A 27,375-nucleotide genomic window follows, 5' to 3' on the forward strand; every position below is an offset into this window, starting at 1 on the left:
TGTTTTTTTTCTGGGTGAATATTCATGTTTGGCTTTGCAAATCCCTCCCCTCCCTTTGAAAGCGAAATGAACATCCCTAGGGAAGGGTATTTGTGTAAAAACAACATGTTGTCTTGTAACTAATTTAATTGTTACTACCTTTGCACACACATGGCCCTCTATATAGTTTTCTCCCCATGTGATAAGGATTGCTCGAGCTGTTCTAAGTCGATGTTCAACGTCAAACTATAACGATATAGTGCACATAAGACATATTGACGTTACTACGAGTCTACGATACGTACAACAAACGCACGTGCACGTGCAACCACCTTATATACCACAAACGTCGACTTGTCGTATTCACCGAACTCGACAAGCGCATTTCTCCGAGGCGGTAACTAACACGCCTAATCTCAACCGTTGGATAGTCCACGGACGGTGGAAACACACACCCTTGCCCTATCACTTTGCACAACAATTAATTCAAAATCCAAACCCCAACATATCATATATCTCTAGCCATAAAATAAAGAGATGACATACATTCATATTTGGTTTTGTCTCTTCTTTACACTTGCTTTTTTATCTCTCCTCTGCTCTCCGCCCTCTCTTTTTTCGCTTTTTTTATAGCCCCTCAAACCCCCACACACCACGAGAGAGAGGCCACCAAAACCCACCTTGGCAACAAAGCAGACGAGCACGCAGGACGTCGTACGAGAGGGAGTCGGTAGAGCGCGGCGCGCACGCCACACCGCAGGAGAAGCGAGAACCAACCATCGCATGGCGATGGCGGCGGCGGTGGCCGCGGTGCTCGCTGCCATCATGGCGTCCGCCGCCGCGCAGGCGGCGGAGGTGCGCTGGGAGGTGGCGTACCTCACCGTGGAGCCCCTCGGCCGACCGCAGAAGGTTCGTACTTGTCGCTACCACCTCTGCCTCGACCCATCTCTCTCCTTCGTGTTCTCTGGCTGTCTGAAAGTTTTCGATTTAGACCACCGGGGAAAAAGTTTTTGGTTTGGAAATTTTTACGTGGGTTTTCTCTCTCTCTCTCTCTAGTTTCACCTCACTCATGGTCATGGGTTTGTAAGATCTTGATCCTACGGGGAAAATGATTTATCCTTTGTTTTATCTTCTTCGTGGTCGGATGGTCGCTTAATTCGTTTGCGGTTTCTTTGTCCTAAAAATGATTCGTAACGCTAGCTCGCGTTCCTCCGGAAATAAATCTGTCGTCGATGCTGCAATGATTCTTTTGTGGTCGTGATACACGCGCGTGTTCTCCACTTCTTTGGAGAAATTTTATTTGATTCTGGCACATTTCTTGCACCGTGTGCTTGTTTAAAGATCACTCTTTTGTGAACCATTTCAAAGGCCAAAGACGCATAAGTTTTTTTTTCTTCTTCAAACAATCAATATGCATGAGATGCGTTTTCTTTTCTTTTGTTTTTCTTGTTCAGGTGATTGCGATAAACAACCAGTTCCCGGGTCCTCTGCTGAACGTGACGACGAACCAGAACGTGAGGGTGAACGTCCAGAACAACCTTGACGAGCCCCTCCTCATCACCTGGTACTTACTTTACTACCGATGATGCCTCTCTGGTCAATTCTTCTTTTTTTGATGCAGCAGATCTCAGGTGACTTCACATGAAGCAAACCTATTATTTTTTGGATTTTTTTTAATATTACACACATGCATTTTTCGTTTTACACCATTTTTTTTTAAAAAAAATGACGAGTCAAATTACGCCAGTAGCCATATCTACGGTTTCCATTGGTAGATCTTAAGCCGCACCTCTATTTCCGCGCTTCCTAAATTAGAGCAACTCCAGTAGTTGCCTAAAGAATTTCCTAAACAAATAATTTGGAGAATTATCATAAAATCCCCTCTCCAACGGCTCCTGAAATGAACTTGGTAAATTTACTAAGTTGCTATCCCAGCCAATTTGATCTCTACATGTAGCAAGTGTTTTCCGACTCCCGAACAGTCCAGTCGCGCCATTTTTTTTGTTTTGCGCGTTGCCATAGCCGCCCACGACCCACTCGCGCCATTTCAATCTCTTCAATCTCGTCCCCGCCGCCTCCAGGCCCTCATCTCCATCGCCGGTGCTTGGCCTCCCCTTCCCTCCATCGCCGGTGCTTGGCCTCCCCTTGCCATACGCCACCGACTAGCCGCGGTCCATTGGTGCCTGGCCTCCCCTTCCCCGACGCCATCCCCCGGTCCAACGTTGCCTGGCGTCCCCTTCAACGATGCCACCACCTGGCTCCCATTCGTCGGTGTCTGGCGCTCCCTTCGACGAAGGCACCACCTGGTCCCATCGGCAGGGATTTGTGTTCCTCCGGCAGGCCCTCGTCCCTTGTGGCAGAGGACGACTTGGATTGAAGGTATGACGAGTTCGTAACTGTGATGTTCTTGGTCAGGCATGGGAGATGGATGAGGGTCATCGTACTCCATACATAACACCATTGGTTGTCTTGAGCCCAAGACGTGGGGCAGCTGCCAGCTATTCATGTGGTGACGTTGGCGCCTGGGGACATGCTTGTCTTGTCGTCCGAGCAAAGGGTGCACGGATGTACTTCAAAAATGTTTGCTGAAACATATTGAACCTTTGCCAACTGGTTTAGAAGCTATAGAGAGTGAGAGAGATGAGAATGAACTAGTTTCAGTCAATATTAACTGAAACCCTTTCCTAGTATGTCTGTACTCATCTTGGGAATTATCTATCTTTCAATCTAGGCAGATCGAGACTTATTCCTTAACCAATCTTGAAGACCTCTTGTATAATGCAGTGCTACAATTTTTATTCAGTGGTAATAATGCAGTGCAGTGATTATAATTAAGTTGTACTATTTTTTTAGAATTCAGTTGTACATTTTGATTGTACAGTTTCATTTCAGATGCAAAGTAGTTTTATTTTGTTCATTTTCGATGCACATTACTTGTAAGCTCAAATTGATAGTAGTTCCAATGGTAATTTCATTTTCAGATGCAAAGTAGTTTTATTTTCACCTCGTATTATTTTCAGGCCTTATCCATTATCAGGCAAAGCACTTGTGTAACTTGTAAATTCTGAAAAGTAACATCACAGTACCGTTTTTTAGAGCCTGACACACATTTCAAATACCTTTAGCAATTGTCATTTTCATAGCAGTCAGACTCAAATAATCCTAGATCATAATATGCCATTTATATATGTTTTAATATTTGCAGGTATGGAAGGGGATGGTTCTTACTTTACCAATCTTGTCAATGGAGCTTTTGAAACTTTTGAGGATGTATCTAAAACACCAGTTGAGTTGGAGCCAACTGCCCAAATAAAGGATATCAAAACGTCATCGAAGTCAAACCAGAAGCAAAAGGGTAAAAACTTTACTGAGGACGAAGATAGACTTCTTGTTGCAGCTTGGTTGAATGTTAGTACAGATCCTATTCAAGGGACAAATCAAACTAGAGGCACATTTTGGAGAATGATCTACTTATTCTTTGAGGAAAACAGAGGAACTTTTGCAGAACGTAGTGAGGGATCACTGTTGCATCGCTGGAGTTCTATCCAAGATGTAGTGAGCAAATTTTGTGGATGTATCAATAGTATAGAAACTAGAAATCAAAGTGGGATGACAATTCATGATAGGGTACGACATCATATAGAGTTGATCTAATATATAAATTCTAAAATTTTATTACTGACTGAGTTTACTGTTCTTTTTTCAGGTGGAGCAGGCTGAGAAGCTTTTCAAATCTCAAGATCCCCAGAACAAGACCTTTCAGTTTAGACATTGTTGGCTGTTATTGAGAAATCAACCAAAATGGAACGACAAGATGCATCAATTAGTAGCCGCGAAAAATAGTAACAAAAAACAGAAGACATCAAAGAAATCTAGTCCAACAAATGCTTATGCTCCATCTCAGGATATGAATGTTGTTGTCCCTGCAGAAACTGGCATTCCACACCTAGAAGCACCAGATAGACCCTTGGGGAAGAAGAAGGCAAAAGAGGCATTTCGTCGTGGTGGTACTAATGTCTGCAAAGAAGCATTAGACATTCTTTGGGCAAAGAAGGTTGAAGCTAACCAAGAGAAAGAGATAAAGAGAGAGGAAAGGTATGCTAAGTCATATGCTCTTGACAAAGAAAGGCTTGAGCTTGACAAAGAGAGAATTCAATAGAGAAGGAGAAGCTTAGCAATGAAGCCAACAATACTTACTTAAAGAGAATTGCTGAAGAAGAGAGAATCATGAACATGGACGTCAATACTTTAAATGAGATACAACAACAATATTACGTGAACCTTCAGTCTGAAATTATTACCCGTCGCATGAATTAGATAGCGATCCAGTTTTCTTTTAAGAATACTTGTAGGATTTTATCCTTTGGACTATATGCCTTAAATAGTTTCAATTTCTTATTATTGTTGGATTGTCTTGTGACATTTCATTTTCATATCAATGGACATAGTGTTGTGTGGTTGCCAAATAAATCTATTCTATTTCTAGTTGAATATGAATGTAGGTTGTGCTGTCTGATTCAATGGAGCCTGGCTATGAACTATTCGTCCTTCACGACTGATAGCAGCAATAGCGACTCATTGTTGATGCAGTAAATACTTGGACTCATTGTTTGCAAACTATAATTGTTGGACTACTAAATTCAGGAAATAGAAACAACTATAACAAATGAACTTAACAATATAAATTCCGGTGGTATTGCCACAAGTGCTGAACTAGATATTCTCTAAGTTGATAATGTGTATCAAGACGACGACAGTGCGCAGAACTCTTCTGCTGGCGTTACTTTCAGCGTCTTTGGTTCAGACCTGCTGGCGACGCATGCAAAAACTGGTCCACCAAATATTCAAAACGGTTCTAGCTTCCTATATTTCAACAACCGTTGGAGACCAACACGATTTTTACTTGCAAAGCTAATTTAGTAGCTTACTAAACATCCATTTAAGGAGCTATTATTTAGGCTACTACTGGAGTTGCTCTTAGGCGTAGAAAACGTGCCATATTATGCGTCGTGCATTTGAGGCATTTATGGGCTTAATTGATCATGTTCTTTCCTTCAGATTGGTTCAGGTGCCTGCATCTGTGCTTGATTCTCGGCACCATATATAGCATTTACTTACATGCTACTAATAGTTCATACCAAAATGTTGTTTGCTCCAGTGACTCAAGACGCAGCAGTTTCTGTTTTCTTTCGATATCTGTGTTGTTCAATCACATCTGTACCAAATAAAAACCTGCACAACATTTTGTACCCATTTTATGTCCTCAGCGGGTGTTTGAGATAGCTACAGGTTCCAGCTTCAGCGTGTAGCTATAGTTTATAATATTAATTTAAATAGTTTTAAAAATATTTTTAATCTAAATAATAATAAAAATTACTTATCCAAATGTCTTTTAAAACCTTACAACTCTAGCTCCACGATTTTCTGGATCACCTAATGATCTGTTCTACCAACTCCACTAAATTTTTTGGTGCTGCAACTAGAGCTGTCTTAAACATGGCCTTAATAACTTCGCAGCAGATGTCAGTTAGACCATGCTTAGAAACATGGTTGAAATGCTTAATATCTGAGGGGTTGCTTTTACAAATTCCAATTTTTAAAAAATTGGCGCCAGTTTTATTCTCATCCTGTGGCAACCGAACTGGTTTGGTGTGCCCACCTCTCTCTCTTCCATGGGATATGGCAGGGACGGAATCCAGATGAGGATGAACTCGTGGCAGGACGGCGTCACGGGCACCAACTGCCCCATCCCTCCCGGATGGAACTGGACCTACGAGTTCCAGCTCAAGGACCAGATCGGCAGCTTCTTCTACTTCCCGTCGCTCGGCCTCCAGCGAGCTGCCGGCGGGTTCGGCCCCATCACCGTCAACAACCGCGCCACCGTGCCCGTCCCCTTCGACCAGCCTCATGGCGACATCACCCTGTTCATCGGGGACTGGTACACCAAGGGCCACGTTGTAAGAGCTTTGTTTTTTTGTGTCAGTCAATGCAAATCTAGCTAGATGGTTCATCCTTTTGTTTCAGATCGAGATAGATAGCCAGGGAAAAATATCACGCTTTTCCCTTGATCTCAGTGAACTGGATTTCACTGAGAATGGAGTTGTTGCACATGTAGGAACTGAGGAACATGCTAGATGATGGTCAGGACCTAGGGGCACCAGATGCTATTCTAATCAATGGAAGGGCACCTTACAGATATGACAGTGCGCTGGTTCCGGATGGCCTTCCCTACGAAATCGTTGGAGTTGAGCCAGGTCATATATGGTTTTTTTTGTCAAACTTTTACTTGCAAATTTGCAGCTTACCAGTCGATCTTTATCTTTATCTGAATATCTGTAAGAACAGGCGAAACATATCGCTTCCGCGTCCACAACGTTGGCGTCTCAACAAGCCTCAACTTCAGGATCCAGAACCACAACATGCGTCTGGTGGAGACCGAAGGGACCTACACCAACCAGCAGAACTACGCCGACCTGGACATCCACGTTGGACAGTCCTACTCTTTCTTGGTGACCATGGATCAGAACGCGAGCACCGACTACTACATTGTGGCGAGCCCGAGGTTCGTAGGCAATCCTCGATGGCACGAAGTGGCTGGTGTGGCCGTCCTTCAGTACTCCAACTCCAAGGGCAGGGCTTCTGGCAGCCTCCCTGATGCTCCAGATGATCACTACGACAAGTACCGCTCCATGAACCAGGCAAGGTCCATCAGGTACTGTGTTCACAGGAGTACAGCATGACTCTGTCCTTGGCATGGGAATTCACTTCTGATCTTTGTGTTACTGTGGACTCTGATCTCCATTTAGCTTAGCTGATTCTTCTCCGGTATTTGAAGTTGTCCTTTGTGTTACTTACTGTATTTGACATGACGATATTCATATGTTCTCCATTATTCAAGATCCATTGGTATATTCTCGTTTCAGAATGAACACGAGCGCCGGCGCTGCCCGTCCAAACCCGCAGGGATCATTCCACTACGGATCGATCAACGTCACGCAGACCTTCGTCCTCAAGAACGAGCAGCCTCTGAGCATCGGCGGAAAGCGCCGGAGGACGATCAACAGGGTGTCCTACTCGCCTCCGGAGACGCCGCTGAGGCTGGCCGACCTCCACAACCTGACCGGAGTCTACGCAGCCGACTTCCCCGCGACGCCCAGCGACGACGACGCGCCGCCGAGGGTAGCTTCGTCCGCGCTCAACGCGTCCTACAAGGGGTTCCTGGAGATCGTGTTCCAGAACAACGACACCGACGTCCAGACCTACCATCTCGATGGCTACTCCTTCTTTGTTGTCGGGTACGTACGCGCTGGACCATCACAAATTCGATCAGTTGTAACCAATGTTTCATATCCCAGCTTGTGAAGATCTGGAAAAGAAACGCGCAACCTCTCCCTGTGAGTTTCAGGATGGATTACGGCGAGTGGACACCGGACAGGAGGAGTGAGTACAACAAGTGGGATGCCATCTCTCGCTGCACGACTCAGGTATGAAACATTAGCTGTTCCATCGGTAAATTCTGAAGAGCACGGATCTCTGAATACCTGCAATGGTGGGGAAAAAAACAGGTCTTCCCCGGGGGCTGGACGGCGGTCCTAGTCTCGCTCGACAACGTTGGTGTCTGGAATCTGCGCGCCGAAAGGCTGGATGACTGGTACAGAGGGCAGGAGGTCTATGTGAAGGTTGCCGATCCACTGGGCTACAACATCACCGAGATGGTCGTCCCGGACAATGCCCTCTACTGTGGTCTACTGAAGGAGAGGCAAAAGTATGTCTCCTCTCAGCTGATGCAGTGATACATCTTATTACTGTTCTTGGCCTGCAGCAACTCACACTCTGCTCCGAAAAAACCTGCAGGCCACAGGTTCATGAGTCGAACAGCAAGTCGTCGGCGCAAGGCGATGCTGGATGGAGCAACCGACTCCTCGCAACCATGATCCTGGTCGTCGCAGCTGTGATCTTCAGTTGATTCTCTCTTCTTCTTTTTTTCTCCAAAGTTTTTTGGTAGATTTTTGCCTAGAGGAAATAGAACATTGAAACGTCTAGCCTACAAGTTCAGCATAGGGTAGTTCGTGGAGATAGGATCTGGCCGAGCTGTTTGGTAGTGTAGGGCAGCTTTGAATGATGTCTGTGGAGAAGGCAAGAAACTTGATACTCGAATGAGATTTATCAGTTACCCAGTGCGTGTTTTTTTTGAATTTTCTCGACATATATTAAGCTTTTGATGCCTATGAACACAACCCTAGAGAGGGCAAAGAGATTACAGTCGTGAGAGGACGAGGGAGAGACATCCATGGCAAGCAAGAGCTCGGGTGGATTCAGTAGTTTTCAGCCTACAAGCCCACAGGCGAGCATCTGCGATACACGCACGGAGGGTTACAGTTAGGGGGGTCCTGCCTGAAGATATAGTTGTTACACTTCTTCCACAAGTGTCACTAACAGAGCACCACGAAGGTGGGGAAGTCACTTGATAGAAGGTCGAGGAAGGCGGTGCAGGTTGAAGCAGCTCAAGTCCTCGCTGATCTTGTAACACCCCGGGGTCCACAAACACCCTAGAATGGTACTAAATAACACTTCTGACATCTATATATAAAATTTCGGCAGCATCCCCTTTGCAATTTGCATAAATGAGGGGGCAACAGTGTATAAACTTATATCATGACAAAAACATACTAAGTATTATTAATCGGCTAGCAAAGAGAAGTTAAACATACGACATGATCTGAATTAACTAGTGCGCACGACTAGTTAAAAAACAAACTTCCTTTGACAATAAGTTCTAATTAAATCATGGCTGCGCCTGGGCAGCGTTATTGTGAGAGTGAAAGTGGACGTGCTGCTACTCCCCTCATTCCCAGCATGTATAAAGTACCTGCATTGAGTAATGCAAGAGTGAGATGACACATCTCAGCAAGTAAAATAATATCAAACTGTTTAACCACATAAGAACATTGTTTTACCACCACTTGATTCCACAACCTTCTTATTACGAAGGTGCAGCACGTATACAACGTACAACACACCTAGTCACCACACCTCGCAGGTGGAAACCACAATAGTAACATAGTAATGTCACACTTCATATATGCCTCATGAGTGCAAATGTCTGCAAATGCAAGAATGACTTCTGCCTTCATATCTCTAAGGATATGAAGCCGCATCGTACCCCTCCTCGGGCAACGTACAATGCTAAAAATGTACCGGTACAGTCGGACCATAAGATCGCGACATAACTTCAAAATGCAAGATGGATGATGCGATGTGCATGTCATGCCTACAACACTTCATATAACGTGATTCAAAAAGATACTTCAACTTCATCCAAGATGGGAATCAACCACGTATATCATTACCAAATTATGATCATCCACAATATTAGACAATTGAGAATTAATACTTTCAAACAAATAAACTTCATCATAGAATTCAATGATTAACATAATTATAACTTATGCATACTCAATGACAGGGATTAGGATGCAAACCAAACGGTAGCAACCACCACTGTATTTACTTGCCTTTACCGGGAGTTCGGGCAAATCCCTAAGTACGATCCGGAAGTCTACCACCTGTTTTTGACACACAACTTAGTGCACCAATTTCACATAATCAGGCTCATAAACGACGCCGCACCTACGCACAAACTCAAACCCCGCCGCGGGTTACATCTCTCCCCACTCCCACCAAACTGCAGCGACGCTGCTTAATAATTTCATAACTTTAAAATTATGACATCAGTGGTAACAAACAAAAACTCCAGAGGCATCTACATAAAATTCCCCACAAGTTTTGTATATAATTTATAATTAAATTCCAACATTTAATTAGCCCAAAATAGTCCACAAGATGAACCCTGTAATCTGTTTTTTTGTCTTTTGGCAGCGACATACCCGGATTCAAACAGCGATATCTTTTAAAATATAATTCCAAATCAAGCGCATAAGTACTCATTGGAAAGATAAGACAAAGCCCTACATGATTATCATACTGGTTAACACTAATTACCCACGAAAAATTCCCAGAAACTGCTAATACTACTGCTGTTCACCCACCTGAAAAATCTGTTTTTTGGACAGCAACATAACCGGATTTAAACAATGATATCTCCTAAATTATAACTCCGAATCGAGCGCATAAGTACTCGTTGGAAAGGTATGACAAAGCTCTACATGATTCTCCCACTGATCCCCACTAATTGCCCACGAAAAATTCCCAGAAATCCCTAGAACTACTGCTGTTCGTCCACCCACTAAATTTCTGGACAACACCTCTACCAAATCGCATAGGTAAACATATAACCAATTGGATTGCAGCACAAATACAACAAAATGATCACGAAAATCACCTTGGGTTCCTCCCTTCCTCCTTCTTTTCTTCCTTCTTCCTCCCTCCAAACTCCCATGGAAGACTCGCACCCACACGACGGACACCAAGCGGGAAGGCTCCACCTTGGAGAGGAAGAGGTGGGGGGCTAGGGTTGAGGGGTGGAGCTGCAATCACTTGGGGAAGAAGGAGAGGAATTGGGGCGGCTGCAAGAGTGGAAGAGAGGAAGAGAGAGGGGGGAGGGGCGGCCAAAGGGATGGGGGAGTGAGAGGGAGGGGGCGGCTAGGGTTAAGGGGGGGAACTAATGGGCTCCCCACCGCCGGATCGAGATCCAGGGCCCAAACTCGCTCTCACGTCTGCTCCCGACCCCAGCGCACAAATCCAACAAGTAATCTACTGTTTTATTGGTGAATGCTTCCTAAAAAACTCCAACTACACAGATCACAAAAGAAAAGGGAAAAATAAATTTAACTTCTTTTCAGAAAATTGGGTATCACACTCTACCCCCTTAAAAAGAATTCGACCTCGAATTCCGACGCTTCTATCGGAACGACAAGGAAAGATCAATGAATCAACAAAACTCACACATAAAGAAAAGTTCGGGTACTTCTGCCGCATCAGCTCCTCAAGCTCCTAGGATTCTAAGATACGCAGCAGACGACACTCTAGAGTCTGGTCTTGCAACACAAGAATCGGCTCTAGCTCGATTTGATGGTCTGGATTCCGCAAATACTTCCTCAACATAAAGACATGGAATACATGGTGTACTCTGATCGTAGACTCCGACAATTGTAGGTGCTAAGCCAAGCTGCCAACTCGGGCTAAGATAGTAGACGGTCCTATATAACTCGGACAAAGCTTTCCTGACACCAAATCAACATTGACACATGCAAGTACTTCAATGAATATATATATGAATGCAATACATACTGTGCTCAAATAGCCTAAACCAAACCTATCCAAACAAGAGTAACTTCAAAAGATCAATTTAATGCTTGCATATTTCTAGACAGCAGCACAACAGTTATTTGTTTTCCTCATAACTCACAAAATATGCATCCAATAGAAGTAAACTAGGACTTTATGGAAAGCTTACAAAGTCCACTATACCCTTGGTATTATCATCACCACAAGATTTGACACTTAGAAAGGCCAAACAATGCGAAACGTAAATTTTGTCCAGACTTGGACAGAATTCAACTACTCACTTCAAAAATCCATAATTGGAGTCTCAGTCATCCAATTCAGGCGCTCCTAGACTTTTTAGAAAGTCAGTAAAATTGTCTATATTTCATTTATAAACCTATCAGGTTAATTCAATGCATATCAACATCAAAAGACATAAGAAAGGCTTTGTTGTCCAAATTTGGACAGATTCAAAGATTCCAATTAAAACAGTTGTAGCTTAACTTATAGGTCAACAAAAAGGGTGATCCAAAATTTGTTGGAAAGTTTAAGGAAAGTACTACCACTTCTTTATAATTTATAAGAACTGATTCGAAGTTTAACTTGGGCAAACAAGGTCAGTTTCGAAATCTGTACAGAATCTGGACAGATTCCAAGACTAGACTTGAGAAAATCATAACTCCCAAACTACTAGACCTATGGTCATGAAATTTTACACAAGTAAGATGAAGAAGTTGGCTACAACTTTTTATATACAACACCTCCATCGAAAACATGGTGTAATTCATTGAACTAGCGGCATAACCAAAACTGGTCATGTAGTCCCAAACAGCAAGCAATAAATTTATTCAGGTTCTATACTCTTCTAAGATTAAGCGTTCATCGAAGGACTAATAACTTTAGGTTCTTCATTACAAGACACTTAGAGCCAACATAAGGGTAGAAGCAATATGTTTACTTTTTAAATCATTTTAAGCCTGATCTCACATCATCCAAGCACATTCTATACATTATATCATCCCATCGAAGAAATCTCTCTTTTTTTTAATTATACTATGCATATATATATATCCATCCAATAACTCATACAATCTGCATCTCCACCTAGACTTCACACGACGTAACTATTTCATACTTACGCAAACATGCCGAGACCAGAAAACATGGCTTCACAACAATACGTACTAGCATATTCAAATATCCCTCGCTATCTCTCTGTTTCAGCCCACGCTCCGCATATACAATGACAAGATAACTATCACAACCACTACATCTATTCCCTCCCACCATACAACATAATTAACATGGTTTGCGAAAGAGCTCACCATAACTAAACCAAATTCCCAAAGAAATATCCCTAAATAGAAAATTGACAATCAACAACACAAATGCTCATTCTGTCTCTACCTCTTTCACTATAAAAGCAATGTTAACAAAGAAATATTGTAAAATCATCTAAACTTCATGACCTACAACTTTTGTATTCAAAGGATAAACAAAGTTTTATTTTATCTCCATTTTTTTGATGACTTGTAAGGCGACATACATGATCTGCCACCAGAACCTGACGGAACATGACCCATAAATTCAAAACATCATAACTCTCTGCATCTAACAAAATTTTACAAATATAAACTCATTGAAAAGATTATAACATTCCCTAAAACTTTTATTATAATGAGTGTCTCAGAATTGGTTTCCAAACCAATAAAACAATGCAACTGCTTTGTTGCAAAACTGATAGGTTAGAAACAAGGGACAACTAAAATTCAAAATACTATAACTCCTGCTATACTCAACTTAAAACTACAACGAACACGCGTTGGAAAAGTTTGGAAATTGTCCACGACTTTTGCAATAAAGTTGCACCCAAATTTATCTTTATAGCCCTCAACTCTGCATGACCTACAGCTAAACTCAGTCTGAGATACTGCACATCAGAGATTCGACTTATATCCGGACAACCACCTCTCCCAATCTATTTAACAGACAATTACAAGTAAATACCCATTAAAAGGTACTAAGAAAAAAACTAATAGTTTTTTTTAAAGAGAATTCCCAAATTTGGGCTCTAAAACTATCAAAACGCGGTCGATTTATTAGTGGTTTTAACGACACCTAAAGTTCAGACACAACGGTGCAACAACTTCAGAGTAGCCTAACTCCAATTACATGCAATGAAAACTACAAACCAATACTCTTTGGGAAGATCATGAAATTACTAAAACTTTCATAATCCAACAAAACCCAAAATTTACCGTATTCAATGTCTATACTTCCGTACAAAATTAAGGCTGCTATAGGAAACCCATAACTCTCAAATATTTAGACCAAACTGGGTGATTGAGCATCCTATACAAAGATGAAGAAACCTACTACAAAACATTCTAGATAAGTGAAGCCTGATTCAGCCTCCAACTAATTTAAAATGACTCCCAAAACAAAACAACACCTTACCCATAATAAAAAAACAATATAAAATAAAACCCAAGGCATTGGCAGGTGCGACCCACACTAGGATTTTCCACTACCAAATGGGGATGCAACTCCCCAAAACCTTTAAACCACACTTTACCTAATAGGTTAGAACACTAAGCACAACAATCAACGAATTCATCAACCTCGTTTGTTAATGCCACTAAGGTCAAACATCCATGTATCAACAATGTATGAAACACCTGACATACCCGCCTCTAGCACTATAAAACATGGTTGTTATTACACTAGAATCTAACTATTAGAGCTCTCCACAACTATTCTGTTGACGTGAAGCAAATGGTGCTCATGTCATGTAACGTCTTTTCCTCCTCTCAAAAGAGATAAAATTTGCAATACTCATAAAGCAATGGAGGGATAACAACAAGAAAACTAATGTACTTCTTGACACAGACTCATGCAAAAGCTTCATAAATATTACTTTCAATACTAAAATAATAACACGATACTATGCTCAACAGGAGTAATTGGACGTCAATAAGACAATCCACATAACCAAGCTACCTTGATTAACCTCACATACCACAAAACCTACTATTACTGCACTTGAACAATTTGTACCTCGTGATATCACAGGATGCATTCAAAGTAGTAGACATACATGATCTATCAAACCATCATTCATATAAGAAAAATTTCAATCCGATGCAACAACCCCATCATTAAAGAGATAGAAGACTAACAAACATAAGCAACTCCCAGTTAAGCATTGACTTCGTTTAAGATAAAGCGGTCCAAATAATGATTCAACAAGCGTGCATAGAGAAACTGCTCATAAAAAATCGAACTGCCATACAATGTTGGCAAATAAAAAAATATAAAACGGGTTGTCAATATCGCCCACATGACTAGCCTGCAACAACTAAAAAACTATGCATAGCCTTTATGGCTATTGAAACAAGCCATAGAAGGAAAACATGCACGACATAAAATCCACTTGAAACCACCCTATTTATTGTTAAAAATAAGGTTGCACATAATAAGAAAACCTATCAGGTAGACATGGTTGGACTTATCAATCTACATCATCTCACAAATTCACTCGAGTTCTACCAGTCTAAAGATTTCATAGACATTACAATGTTGCCTCTGCTCTATAGAGACAAACCAATTTTATACTAAGATCAAGTTAGCAAGTTGCCACACTAGCCTAAAAAAAGTGAGGTGCAAAGCATTGCACCCATGGAAATATTACATTGATAAGTTGGGTTGTTACCCAACAGTCAATCAAACTCAACAACACCATAAAACTACATTATGTAGTGTTTTCACACTACACCAAGTTGGATTAGACCCAATATACACAAGCTCAATAAACAATCGGTCCTATAAGTACAAGAACCCAAGAATCCTTTTGGGAAAAAAACATCCACAGTCAAGCATATAGAAATATATGATGGTAATAGCTCAGAGATTTGAAAACATTGCATCTAAAAAAACATCATGACGATATGTATATAAAACAAGTACATTAGTAGCTTCACTTGCATAATATCTTCAATAACAACCACATCAAGAAATCAATATTAAATAGAAGTAACATATCATATCAAGCATTACATCGTTAACGACATACCACATCAAACCATAAAGGGATTTGGAGTAAGGAAGTTCTAGTCATCTATACAATAAAATACTAATATGAAAGATATACGAACCCATACCCTTCCTATATGTGCAAGTGTGTCAAATTTATCTTCAAATTGCGTAGAATCTACAGCCTATCCTCTGATACCAACTGTAACACCCCGGGGTCCACAAACACCCCAGAATGCTACTAAACAACACTTCTGACATCTATATATAAAATTTCGGCAGCATCCCCTTTGCAATTTGCATAAATGAGGGGGCAACAGTGTATAAACTTATATCATGACAAAAACATACTAAGTATTATTAATCGGCTAGCAAAGAGAAGTTAAACATACGACATGATCTGAATTAACTAGTGTGCACGACTAGTTAAAAAACAAACTTCCTTTGACAATAAGTTCTAATTAAATCATGGCTGCGCCTGGGCAACGTTATTGTGAGAGTGAAAGTGGACGTGCTGCTACTCCCCTCATTCCCAGCATGTATAAAGTACCTGCATTGAGTAATGTAAGAGTGAGATGACACATCTCAGCAAGTAAAATAATATCAAACTGTTTAACCACATAAGAACATTGTTTTACCACCACTTGATTCCACAACCTTCTTATTACGAAGGTGCAGCACGTATACAACGTACAACACACCTAGTCACCACACCTCGCAGGTGGAAACCACAATAGTAACATAGTAATGTCACACTTCATATATGCCTCATGAGTGCAAATGTCTGCAAATGCAAGAATGACTTCTGCCTTCATATCTCTAAGGATATGAAGCCGCATCGTACCCCTCCTCGGGCAACGTACAATGCTAAAAATGTACCGGTACAGTCGGACCATAAGATCGCGACATAACTTCAAAATGCAAGATGGATGATGCGATGTGCATGTCATGCCTACAACACTTCATATAACGTGATTCAAAAAGATACTTCAACTTCATCCAAGATGGAAATCAACCACATATATCATTACCAAATTATGATCATCAACAATATTAGACAATTGAGAATTAATACTTCCAAACAAATAAACTTCATCATAGAAATCAATGATTAACATAATTATAACTTATGCATACTCAATGACAGGGATTAGGATGCAACCCAAACGGTAGCAACCACCACTGTATTTACTTGCCTTTACCGGGAGTTCGGGCAAATCCCTAAGTACGATCCGGAAGTCCACCACCTGTTTTTGACACACAACTTAGTGCACCAATTTCGCATAATCAGGCTCATAAACGACGCCGCACCTACGCACAAACTCAAACCCCGCCGCGGGTTACATCTCTCCCCACTCCCACCAAACTGCAGCGGCGCTGCTTAATAATTTCATAACTTTAAAATTATGACATCAGTGGTAACAAACAAAAACTCCAGAGGCATCTACATAAAATTTCCCACAAGTTTTGTATACAATTTATAATTAAATTCCAACATTTAATTAGCCCAAAATAGTCCACAAGATGAACCATGTAATCTGTTTTTTTGTCTTTTGGACAGCGACATACCCGGATTCAAACAGCGATATCTTTTAAAATATAATTCCAAATCAAACGCATAAGTACTCATTGGAAAGATAAGACAAAGTCCTACATGATTATCATATTGGTTAACACTAATTACCCACGAAAAATTCGCAGAAACTGCTAATACTACTGTTGTTCACCCACCTGAAAAATCTGTTTTTTTGGACAGCAACGTAACCGGATTCAAACAACGATATCTCCTAAATTATAACTCCGAATCGAGCGCATAAGTACTCGTTGGAAAGGTATGACAAAGCTCTACATGATTCTCCCACTGATCCCCACTAATTGCCCACGAAAAATTCCCAGAAATCCCTAGAACTACTGTTGTTCGTCCACCCACTAAATTTCTGGACAGCACCTCTACCAAATCGCATAGGTAAACATATAACCAATTGGATTGCAGCACAAATACAACAAAATGATCACGAAAATCACCTTGGGTTCCTCCTTTCCTCCTTTTCTTCCTTCTTCCTCCCTCCAAACTCCCATGGAAGACTCGCACCCACACGACGGATACCAAGCGGGAAGGCTCCACCTTGGAGAGGAAGAGGTGGGGGGGCTAGGGTTGAGGGGTGGAGCTGCAATCACTTGGGGAAGAAGGAGAGGAATTGGGGCGGCTGCAAGAGTGGAAGAGAGGAAGAGAGAGGGGGGCGGCCAAAGGGGTGGGGGAGTGAGAGGGAGGGGGCGGCTAGGGTTAAGGGGGGAACTAATGGGCTCCCCACCACCGGATCGAGATCCACGGCCCAAACTCGCTCTCACGTCTGCTCCCGACCCCAGCGCACAAATCCAACAAGTAATCTACTGTTTTACTGGTGAATGCTTCCTAAAAAACTCCAACTACACAGATCACAAAAGAAAAGGGAAAAATAAATTTAACTTCTTTTCAGAAAATTGGGTATCACAGATCTGGATCCCCACAGCGTGCCAGAAATCACGAGCGATGGGACAGCGAGGTGCCACAAAACACCTCTGGAGAAAAAGAGTAAACCATACTATGTCTAGGATTTGGAAGATTTGTTTGAGCAATTTTGACCAGCCATTCAGTTCACAAATTATCTGGAATTCAGCGAAATTTTACAGTCAGTAGCCTAAACATGACATTCATGTGTCCAATGCATTCCAAAACAAGCTTCAGGAATGCTAACGATCAAAACTCTGTGGATTGGTTCACAGGTCACAGCAAAATGCTGCAATAGAAGTACTTGTCATCTGCTTGCAATTCCTAGCATGTGGTCCAGGAGGTGGTTATCAAGAGAATTATATGGTGCACATATCAAATCATGATTTAACATCCCTCGCTACTTTATACATTTTACAAAAAAAACACCTTTTGAGCAGGGTAGAAGTGACAGAGTGTAGTAATAGAAGATGTTGTTTGTAAAATATATAGAGCAACCATTAGATATAAAATGGATGATCACGACTCACAATTTAATACGTGCACCACACTTCCATAGTTCCATATACACCTGAGATGAAACTGTGGTCTATCAACAAAACACCATAACACTGGTTTTGTACTTGAATTCAAGTTATACTGTGTGCAAGACACGCCACACTCATCTCAGCGTTCTAAGCAGCGAATCAAAATTACTGCCACCAACTGCTTCCCCACCACTGTGGTTAGTAGAGCCCAGGCCACTAGCAACATTTGCAGTACAGATATTGTCAATGCCAAGAGGTTCATCACCTATAATCATTTTTACTTGATTAATGCATACCAGTTTGATTTTTCAGGGCTTGACCTTGGTAAGAAGTTTTCCGCATCTACACAAAAACGTTGTGAACTCAAGTATCTACTAGCTTCCGGCAAATTGTCATCCCATCTCCAATTGGCACCTGCAAGTGTCCCAAATAAAATAATGCCATTGTTAGTAAACGTAGCAATGCCGATGTTGCAGTACTGCTACAAACCGCAATTTGTACTGCCTCTCCTATGCTGAAGGACAAAAAATTGTGCATGATTTTCAAATTCCTATAAAAGTTTAGATGTAATAAACACTTACATGCAATTCATTAAGTACCCAAAATATTACAAGGAGAGGGAAAAGCATACCATGCTGATATCGACACGCTTGTCCTCTAAAACTTTCTTGTTGAAGTTCCTTATACTGATCGTCTTTTGGTCATCAACCTGAAAAAGGCTAGATGTGCTAAATGATGTGTACCATATAACACACATTGTGTAAATTTAGAAGACATTATAACTGACCAGTAGATCGGCAACCCTTCCATACCAAAGGACATTGTCCATTACAATTAAACCACCAACTCTTACCTACAGAAGAAAACAGAATTGTCAACACATAAAGCACCATAAGTCCATACATAAATACTATTATCATTATATAGATGTATTATATATAGGGAAATCCTTATATACAAACCAATATGAGATAACAAAGGTTGTTAAAGATGATGTCTTCAAACAGTATAAGTGGCATGAAGAGTTAAAAAGAGAGAACATTATGGGGAAGGTACAAAAAGTAGCATGTGTTTTACATATATCCAATTGACGAACAAAAAAAAAGATCTTACTAGCTTCAGTAGAAGTTCATAATATTCCTCATACATTCTCTTGTCAGCATCAACAAATGCGAAGTCATAGCTAGAGAAGATGGAAAAGTAAAGGTTAGATAGAAATTTAAGAGGTTACTTATTTGATAATGGATTGTTACAAACCATCAGCATACCTGGAAGCTTCGCCGCAATCAAGAAGAGATCTTAGAGAATCCGCAGCCAAAGCATGTTTCACATCAATCTAATGATTTTTTACACACCAATCCACACAGAAATTTTAGAGTATAAAAGCATAAATTGACTCTATCATATAATACCAATTATTACCATTGTAGGGCAGATCCAGATAGCATTTCGGCTTTGAATGCGTAGAGTTGGTTATGAAAGAGAATTACTGCTTAAGTGCTTAGTATCATGAAGATTAGATTTCTAACGAAAAAGATGCAATATGCGGTGTACCAGATTTTTTTTCTAGTTTTCTGCACTGCTGTGCAGAACTTAATAGTCAAGACACACAGAAAACAATATAAGAACAATGATACAGATATAAAAAAATAAAAGAGAAGAGCTTGAAAAGTAGTTTGCTTGGAAGAATTTTCAAATTTGCACAAAAAGGTTATTGGACTACTTTAAGCATATTTACTTTGTTATGCAAAAAAATCTAGAGCTGGCTTAAGAATCATAAAAAATGATTTAACTTTCTATCCAAGGTACAAGAGGTGAATATTAACATCAATTACCTTATGTGCAACACCAGCACGTTGGTAGTACTTCTTGGCAACTTCTAGGCATCTGTCATCCCTCTCACAAGCAACCAAGTGACCAGATTCAGGAAGGGCCAGTGCAACAGCTAATGATGAATACCCCTATAGAAAGATGAAAGCACTACTAAGACACAAACAACATGATTTGCAATATTTTGGAATTTCTGTATAGGAAGTTGTTTTTCACAAGGACAATGATTGTTTTCTGTTGCAGAAGAAGGAAGAAAAGCTTATCCAAGCTGCAGGATTTAGGTATACTTTCAACATGCTGCAATATATACCATGGAAAACTTCATGGGTAAGCGCTAGACAGGACATACCAAATAGTTTGTTTTTCACAAAGAAATTTTTTATCCACTCATATATGCTTACTGATACAAACACCATGTTTCTTATGATAGCTAATCACATCAACAATTCTATAGAAAGCTTCATATGTGCAACTATATACATTTCCTCAACAATTGAAGGAGTGCACCCTAGACTACCAAAGCTTAGCTGATGTAGGCCTTAACATTTCTAGTTTGCTATAACACCACACTTGAGTTCCATGAAGAAAAAGTGGATTGGGAATTGCTATTGTTATGTTTTCACTGACTGGGTGTGGATGGTAGGAAAATCCAAAATGGTAAAGTAATCAGTTAACATACAGTAAACACACCAACTTCAATGCAACGGCGCGCCCCAAGGATTTGCACAAGCATTGACAACAGCTGAGCCTGAGCGGGAGAAACCTACAGAGACAAAGGCACCATATTAGACTGGCCGATGGGCACTTTTATGTAGCTTGCTTCTTGAAAAATATACGCAAAACTTGAGCTTTACAGTAGGTATGAAAACCATCATAATATTTTCAGGGAAAAAATACTGCAAAAGGCAAATTATAATTGATATGCTAAAGGAGACCAAGGCGATTTAAGGGGATAGCAAGAAACTGCAACTAAGCAAAATAGTAGGCTCAGCAAAACAGGATTATCTGTATTTCTCCTAATAACCTCCAAAAATATAGTTGTAGTGCATATGCAAAATGTAAGACCGTCTACAGCACCAATAGTTTACCAAAAAATACTATTTTGCAATGTTCTACACCGTAGATTGCACCGTTTACAGAGCAAAGTTTGAATATATGTACGAGGAGTCGAGGATGAGTAAATTGTAGATAGTCTAACGTGGAAGCATCAGTGCGATAGTACCAAATGCCAACATTATCATGGCACTTTTTGAGAACTAATCGAAAATGAGCGGCGACATTGAAGAACTGCAAATGAAATACCGGGCTTTACATCAGAGATGCATCGTTGATCGGAGTTCCCAGTTTTGGCAGTATAACGGACTACTGTGTTGTTCTTGCAGAACCTTATTACCATAAGCACTTTAACTATGCAACTAACGCGATGGGAACAGCCAAAAAAAAAAGGACACAACAATTCATCGATGCCATGCTATGAATGCATTGCCACGCACCTGCATCTGGCTCCCCCTCATAGCCGCGGTCTCCTCGCGAAGCTCCCGGAGAATCTGGAACCATCCAGGACGGCGCACTCAGTCAGAACCTAGCGTGAGTGACCCCAAAATTAGTGGCAAATGGGCTCGAAACAGAAACGCGTAGACAGGGAGTGCGCACGGGGTGCTCGCGGACGTTGGCGAGGAGGTAGTCGTAGAGCGCAGGCGTCATTCCGAGCTGCTTCCGCCCGCGCCGCGCCTCCTCCAACGCCGTCGCCGCCGCCGCGGCGGAGTGGTGGGAGCACAGGCGACGCACGAGGCATGCCGGCGTGCCGCCGCGGCGCAGACTGGAGCATACGGCGGCGGCGCCGCCCCGGGACAGGATTAGAGCTCGGAGGGCGCGGGAAGGCGCGGCGACCGCCGGCGGAGGAAGAGGGAGAGGAAGGGCGGAAGCGGCCGCGGCGAGGTGAGACGACATGTTTCTCGGCCCACACGTCAGTTACCCCACGCCCGCGCTGTTGGTTTTTTTCGGAATTCGGATAACGCGAAGCGCGGTTGCGCCGCTCCTCGAAGGGGAAGGGCCCACGTGGCAGTGATATCAGTTGCTTGCCTTTCCTGGCGCCGCCGCTCGCATTGGAAAAAATGATCTCGTTTCTCGGCGGGCTCTCACCGCCGGCGGCAGCGAGTTTCCACGGCGCCTCCTTCTACGTTATTAATTTCTATCGTCCCCCAGTGTTTCCACATGGTCTAAGTGTAGAGCCCAAAAATTTGCATCAGAGAAAAAACATCATGAAATAAATAAATTTAAGCAATACTAAAATTTTTCTAACCAAATATAAATCCTAAAACATTAGAATAGAATAGTCCTCTCATGAACTATAATATTCGGGATACCTTCCACTGTTTATAAATAAATTCTTAAAAGGGAATATGTGTTACTTCTCTAAAAATAAGCAAAACAACATAGGTTCATTTTTATTGATTTTAACCTTTAATTCGATCACACATTCACAAATGATATTCTCCTAAAATGCATGATTATAGGCATTTACTTAAGGCAACGAATGCTATGCAAGCAGTGCTTCTATGCAAGCGTGCAAACAAACCATCTGATCCATTAGATTACGATCCAACCACATATACAATCATGGTTTATTAGGAGTTTTTTTATAAAGATTATTGAGCTTGTGGTGGAAGGGTTTAAATGTTAAATATGACTTACGGTTGGATCACAATCTAATGGATCAAATGGTTTGCTTGCACGCTTGCACAGAAGGATTGTTTGCATAGCAGTCGTTGCCTTTACTTAAAGGTATAAAATAATAAGATAATAATAAAACGATACCTTTCTATGCATCCATTATGAATTTTTGGGTTGTGCATACTTGAAGTGGAAACCACAACTCAAATTCGAGTTTGAAATTTCAAATTTGAAATGAAAACAAGAAACAGAAATGAACAAAAGAAAACAAAAAGAAAAAAAAAAAAGAGAACTCACCTGAACTGACCTGGGTCGAATCACCTTCCTGCACAGGCCCACTACCGAAATCCCTTCTCGGTCCACTCTGCGAAGTCATAGCTAGAGAAGATGGAAAAGTAAAGGTTAGATAGAAATTTAAGAGGTTACTTATTTGATAATGGATTGTTACAAACCATCAGCATACCTGGAAGCTTCGCCGCAATCAAGAAGAGATCTTAGAGAATCCGCAGCCAAAGCATGTTTCACATCAATCTAATGATTTTTTACACACCAATCCACACAGAAATTTTAGAGTATAAAAGCATAAATTGACTCTATCATATAATACCAATTATTACCATTGTAGGGCAGATCCAGATAGCATTTCGGCTTTGAATGCGTAGAGTTGGTTATGAAAGAGAATTACTGCTTAAGTGCTTAGTATCATGAAGATTAGATTTCTAACGAAAAAGATGCAATATGCGGTGTACCAGATTTTTTTTCTAGTTTTCTGCACTGCTGTGCAGAACTTAATAGTCAAGACACACAGAAAACAATATAAGAACAATGATACAGATATAAAAAAATAAAAGAGAAGAGCTTGAAAAGTAGTTTGCTTGGAAGAATTTTCAAATTTGCACAAAAAGGTTATTGGACTACTTTAAGCATATTTACTTTGTTATGCAAAAAAATCTAGAGCTGGCTTAAGAATCATAAAAAATGATTTAACTTTCTATCCAAGGTACAAGAGGTGAATATTAACATCAATTACCTTATGTGCAACACCAGCACGTTGGTAGTACTTCTTGGCAACTTCTAGGCATCTGTCATCCCTCTCACAAGCAACCAAGTGACCAGATTCAGGAAGGGCCAGTGCAACAGCTAATGATGAATACCCCTATAGAAAGATGAAAGCACTACTAAGACACAAACAACATGATTTGCAATATTTTGGAATTTCTGTATAGGAAGTTGTTTTTCACAAGGACAATGATTGTTTTCTGTTGCAGAAGAAGGAAGAAAAGCTTATCCAAGCTGCAGGATTTAGGTATACTTTCAACATGCTGCAATATATACCATGGAAAACTTCATGGGTAAGCGCTAGACAGGACATACCAAATAGTTTGTTTTTCACAAAGAAATTTTTTATCCACTCATATATGCTTACTGATACAAACACCATGTTTCTTATGATAGCTAATCACATCAACAATTCTATAGAAAGCTTCATATGTGCAACTATATACATTTCCTCAACAATTGAAGGAGTGCACCCTAGACTACCAAAGCTTAGCTGATGTAGGCCTTAACATTTCTAGTTTGCTATAACACCACACTTGAGTTCCATGAAGAAAAAGTGGATTGGGAATTGCTATTGTTATGTTTTCACTGACTGGGTGTGGATGGTAGGAAAATCCAAAATGGTAAAGTAATCAGTTAACATACAGTAAACACACCAACTTCAATGCAACGGCGCGCCCCAAGGATTTGCACAAGCATTGACAACAGCTGAGCCTGAGCGGGAGAAACCTACAGAGACAAAGGCACCATATTAGACTGGCCGATGGGCACTTTTATGTAGCTTGCTTCTTGAAAAATATACGCAAAACTTGAGCTTTACAGTAGGTATGAAAACCATCATAATATTTTCAGGGAAAAAATACTGCAAAAGGCAAATTATAATTGATATGCTAAAGGAGACCAAGGCGATTTAAGGGGATAGCAAGAAACTGCAACTAAGCAAAATAGTAGGCTCAGCAAAACAGGATTATCTGTATTTCTCCTAATAACCTCCAAAAATATAGTTGTAGTGCATATGCAAAATGTAAGACCGTCTACAGCACCAATAGTTTACCAAAAAATACTATTTTGCAATGTTCTACACCGTAGATTGCACCGTTTACAGAGCAAAGTTTGAATATATGTACGAGGAGTCGAGGATGAGTAAATTGTAGATAGTCTAACGTGGAAGCATCAGTGCGATAGTACCAAATGCCAACATTATCATGGCACTTTTTGAGAACTAATCGAAAATGAGCGGCGACATTGAAGAACTGCAAATGAAATACCGGGCTTTACATCAGAGATGCATCGTTGATCGGAGTTCCCAGTTTTGGCAGTATAACGGACTACTGTGTTGTTCTTGCAGAACCTTATTACCATAAGCACTTTAACTATGCAACTAACGCGATGGGAACAGCCAAAAAAAAAAGGACACAACAATTCATCGATGCCATGCTATGAATGCATTGCCACGCACCTGCATCTGGCTCCCCCTCATAGCCGCGGTCTCCTCGCGAAGCTCCCGGAGAATCTGGAACCATCCAGGACGGCGCACTCAGTCAGAACCTAGCGTGAGTGACCCCAAAATTAGTGGCAAATGGGCTCGAAACAGAAACGCGTAGACAGGGAGTGCGCACGGGGTGCTCGCGGACGTTGGCGAGGAGGTAGTCGTAGAGCGCAGGCGTCATTCCGAGCTGCTTCCGCCCGCGCCGCGCCTCCTCCAACGCCGTCGCCGCCGCCGCGGCGGAGTGGTGGGAGCACAGGCGACGCACGAGGCATGCCGGCGTGCCGCCGCGGCGCAGACTGGAGCATACGGCGGCGGCGCCGCCCCGGGACAGGATTAGAGCTCGGAGGGCGCGGGAAGGCGCGGCGACCGCCGGCGGAGGAAGAGGGAGAGGAAGGGCGGAAGCGGCCGCGGCGAGGTGAGACGACATGTTTCTCGGCCCACACGTCAGTTACCCCACGCCCGCGCTGTTGGTTTTTTTCGGAATTCGGATAACGCGAAGCGCGGTTGCGCCGCTCCTCGAAGGGGAAGGGCCCACGTGGCAGTGATATCAGTTGCTTGCCTTTCCTGGCGCCGCCGCTCGCATTGGAAAAAATGATCTCGTTTCTCGGCGGGCTCTCACCGCCGGCGGCAGCGAGTTTCCACGGCGCCTCCTTCTACGTTATTAATTTCTATCGTCCCCCAGTGTTTCCACATGGTCTAAGTGTAGAGCCCAAAAATTTGCGTCAGAGAAAAAACATCATGAAATAAATAAATTTAAGCAATACTAAAATTTTTCTAACCAAATATAAATCCTAAAACATTAGAATAGAATAGTCCTCTCATGAACTATAATATTCAGGATACCTTCCACTGTTTATAAATAAATTCTTAAAAGGGAATATGTGTTACTTCTCTAAAAATAAGCAAAACAACATAGGTTCATTTTTATTGATTTTAACCTTTAATTCGATCACACATTCACAAATGATATTCTCCTAAAATGCATGATTATAGGCATTTACTTAAGGCAACGAATGCTATGCAAGCAGTGCTTCTATGCAAGCGTGCAAACAAACCATCTGATCCATTAGATTACGATCCAACCACATATACAATCATGGTTTATTAGGAGTTTTTTTATAAAGATTATTGAGCTGGTGGTGGAAGGGTTTAAATGTTAAATATGACTTACGGTTGGATCACAATCTAATGGATCAAATGGTTTGCTTGCACGCTTGCACAGAAGGATTGTTTGCATAGCAGTCGTTGCCTTTACTTAAAGGTATAAAATAATAAGATAATAATAAAACGATACCTTTCTATGCATCCATTATGAATTTTTGGGTTGTGCATACTTGAAGTGGAAACCACAACTCAAATTCGAGTTTGAAATTTCAAATTTGAAATGAAAACAAGAAACAGAAATGAACAAAAGAAAACAAAAAGAAAAAAAAGAGAACTCACCTGAACTGACCTGGGTCGAATCACCTTCCTGCACAGGCCCACTACCGAAATCCCTTCTCGGTCCACTCTCCCTTTTTTCCTTTTGCGCGCCAGCCCAGCGCTACCCCCGCGCTGTCGGGTGGGGTCGGGTTGTCAGCCTTCCAATCCGCGCTCGGCACAGCAAATCCCGCCCTGGCTCTCCACGTCTGTCACTGCCCGGGGACCCGCCTTGTCAGCCATCTTCCACCACGCACCTGGGCGCTCGCTGGTAGCAACAAATCGCTGGATCCGCGGAGTTCGGTGGGGGAGAAATGTGCGCGCTCGGCCAAATTCGCGGGCCGTTGTACCGCGCGGGATCTATGCCCCTTGGTCGGACTCCAATTCGGGGTATAAATCTTGACCGTGGTCGTGCCTCCATCGCTCGTCCAGGGCTCCATTGATTCTGCGGGTGGGTGTGCGGGGAAAGATGGAACCATGGTCTACCGTGGTCGCTGGAACGGCGGAGGGAGAATCTAGGTGCGTCGCCATCGCCCTGCCTCTGCTCGTCCGAAGTGGCTCGACAGGGTTACCCACGTGTAGCCCAGAGTCGTTCCAATTCCTCGCCATACTCCACCCCGCGCCGCATGCTGCTCGATTGCTTTGTCTGCATC

The 27,375-nt window shown here is 41.8% G+C and overlaps 3 protein-coding genes across 15 annotated transcripts; 1 reads left to right on the forward strand and 2 right to left on the reverse strand.

Moving 5' to 3' along the window:
• The first annotated feature begins 1,371 nt into the window (after window positions 1-1,371).
• On the forward strand, window positions 1,372-8,156 carry LOC103641288 (monocopper oxidase-like protein SKU5). Its single transcript, XM_008664642.3, has 8 exons — window positions 1,372-1,543; window positions 5,666-5,936; window positions 6,095-6,233; window positions 6,325-6,691; window positions 6,903-7,274; window positions 7,385-7,463; window positions 7,545-7,744; window positions 7,834-8,156. Exons 1-8 carry the CDS (start codon window positions 1,395-1,397, stop codon window positions 7,943-7,945), a joined length of 1,689 nt encoding a protein of 562 aa, XP_008662864.2. The 5' UTR covers window positions 1,372-1,394; the 3' UTR covers window positions 7,946-8,156.
• A 7,356-nt stretch (window positions 8,157-15,512) lies between these two features.
• Window positions 15,513-23,046, reverse strand: LOC103641291 (O-methyltransferase MdmC). 12 transcript variants are annotated; one of them, XM_008664646.3, is made up of 10 exons: window positions 21,736-23,046; window positions 21,576-21,629; window positions 20,762-20,845; window positions 20,088-20,213; window positions 19,521-19,588; window positions 19,366-19,435; window positions 19,040-19,105; window positions 18,884-18,961; window positions 18,573-18,666; window positions 15,513-15,787 (listed from the first exon to the last, which is right to left on the reverse strand). In XM_008664646.3, exons 1-9 carry the CDS (start codon window positions 22,030-22,032, stop codon window positions 18,616-18,618), a joined length of 894 nt encoding a protein of 297 aa, XP_008662868.1. In that variant the 5' UTR covers window positions 22,033-23,046; the 3' UTR covers window positions 15,513-15,787; window positions 18,573-18,615. The 12 variants fall into 12 exon arrangements, 3 of the variants coding, with proteins under 3 accessions (XP_008662868.1, XP_008662867.1, XP_008662866.1); XR_560216.3 differs by having other exon boundaries at window positions 15,575-15,787; window positions 18,549-18,666; XR_560217.4 differs by lacking the exon at window positions 15,513-15,787 and adding an exon at window positions 16,434-16,484 and having other exon boundaries at window positions 18,549-18,666.
• Window positions 23,047-23,218: 172 nt separating this feature from the next.
• On the reverse strand, window positions 23,219-26,815 carry LOC109943015 (tricin synthase 1). Of its 2 annotated transcripts, XM_020545736.1 has the most exons (6): window positions 26,747-26,815; window positions 25,434-25,999; window positions 25,274-25,327; window positions 24,460-24,543; window positions 23,373-23,911; window positions 23,219-23,286 (listed from the first exon to the last, which is right to left on the reverse strand). In XM_020545736.1, exons 2-5 carry the CDS (start codon window positions 25,728-25,730, stop codon window positions 23,747-23,749), a joined length of 600 nt encoding a protein of 199 aa, XP_020401325.1. In that variant the 5' UTR covers window positions 25,731-25,999; window positions 26,747-26,815; the 3' UTR covers window positions 23,219-23,286; window positions 23,373-23,746. The 2 variants fall into 2 exon arrangements, with proteins under 2 accessions (XP_020401325.1, XP_020401326.1); XM_020545737.2 differs by lacking the exon at window positions 23,219-23,286 and having other exon boundaries at window positions 23,775-23,911; window positions 24,471-24,543.
• Window positions 26,816-27,375: the final 560 nt, after the last annotated feature.

Source organism: Zea mays, chromosome 10 (genome assembly GCF_902167145.1).
Source record: "Zea mays cultivar B73 chromosome 10, Zm-B73-REFERENCE-NAM-5.0, whole genome shotgun sequence".
Taxonomy (NCBI): Eukaryota; Viridiplantae; Streptophyta; class Magnoliopsida; order Poales; family Poaceae; genus Zea; species Zea mays.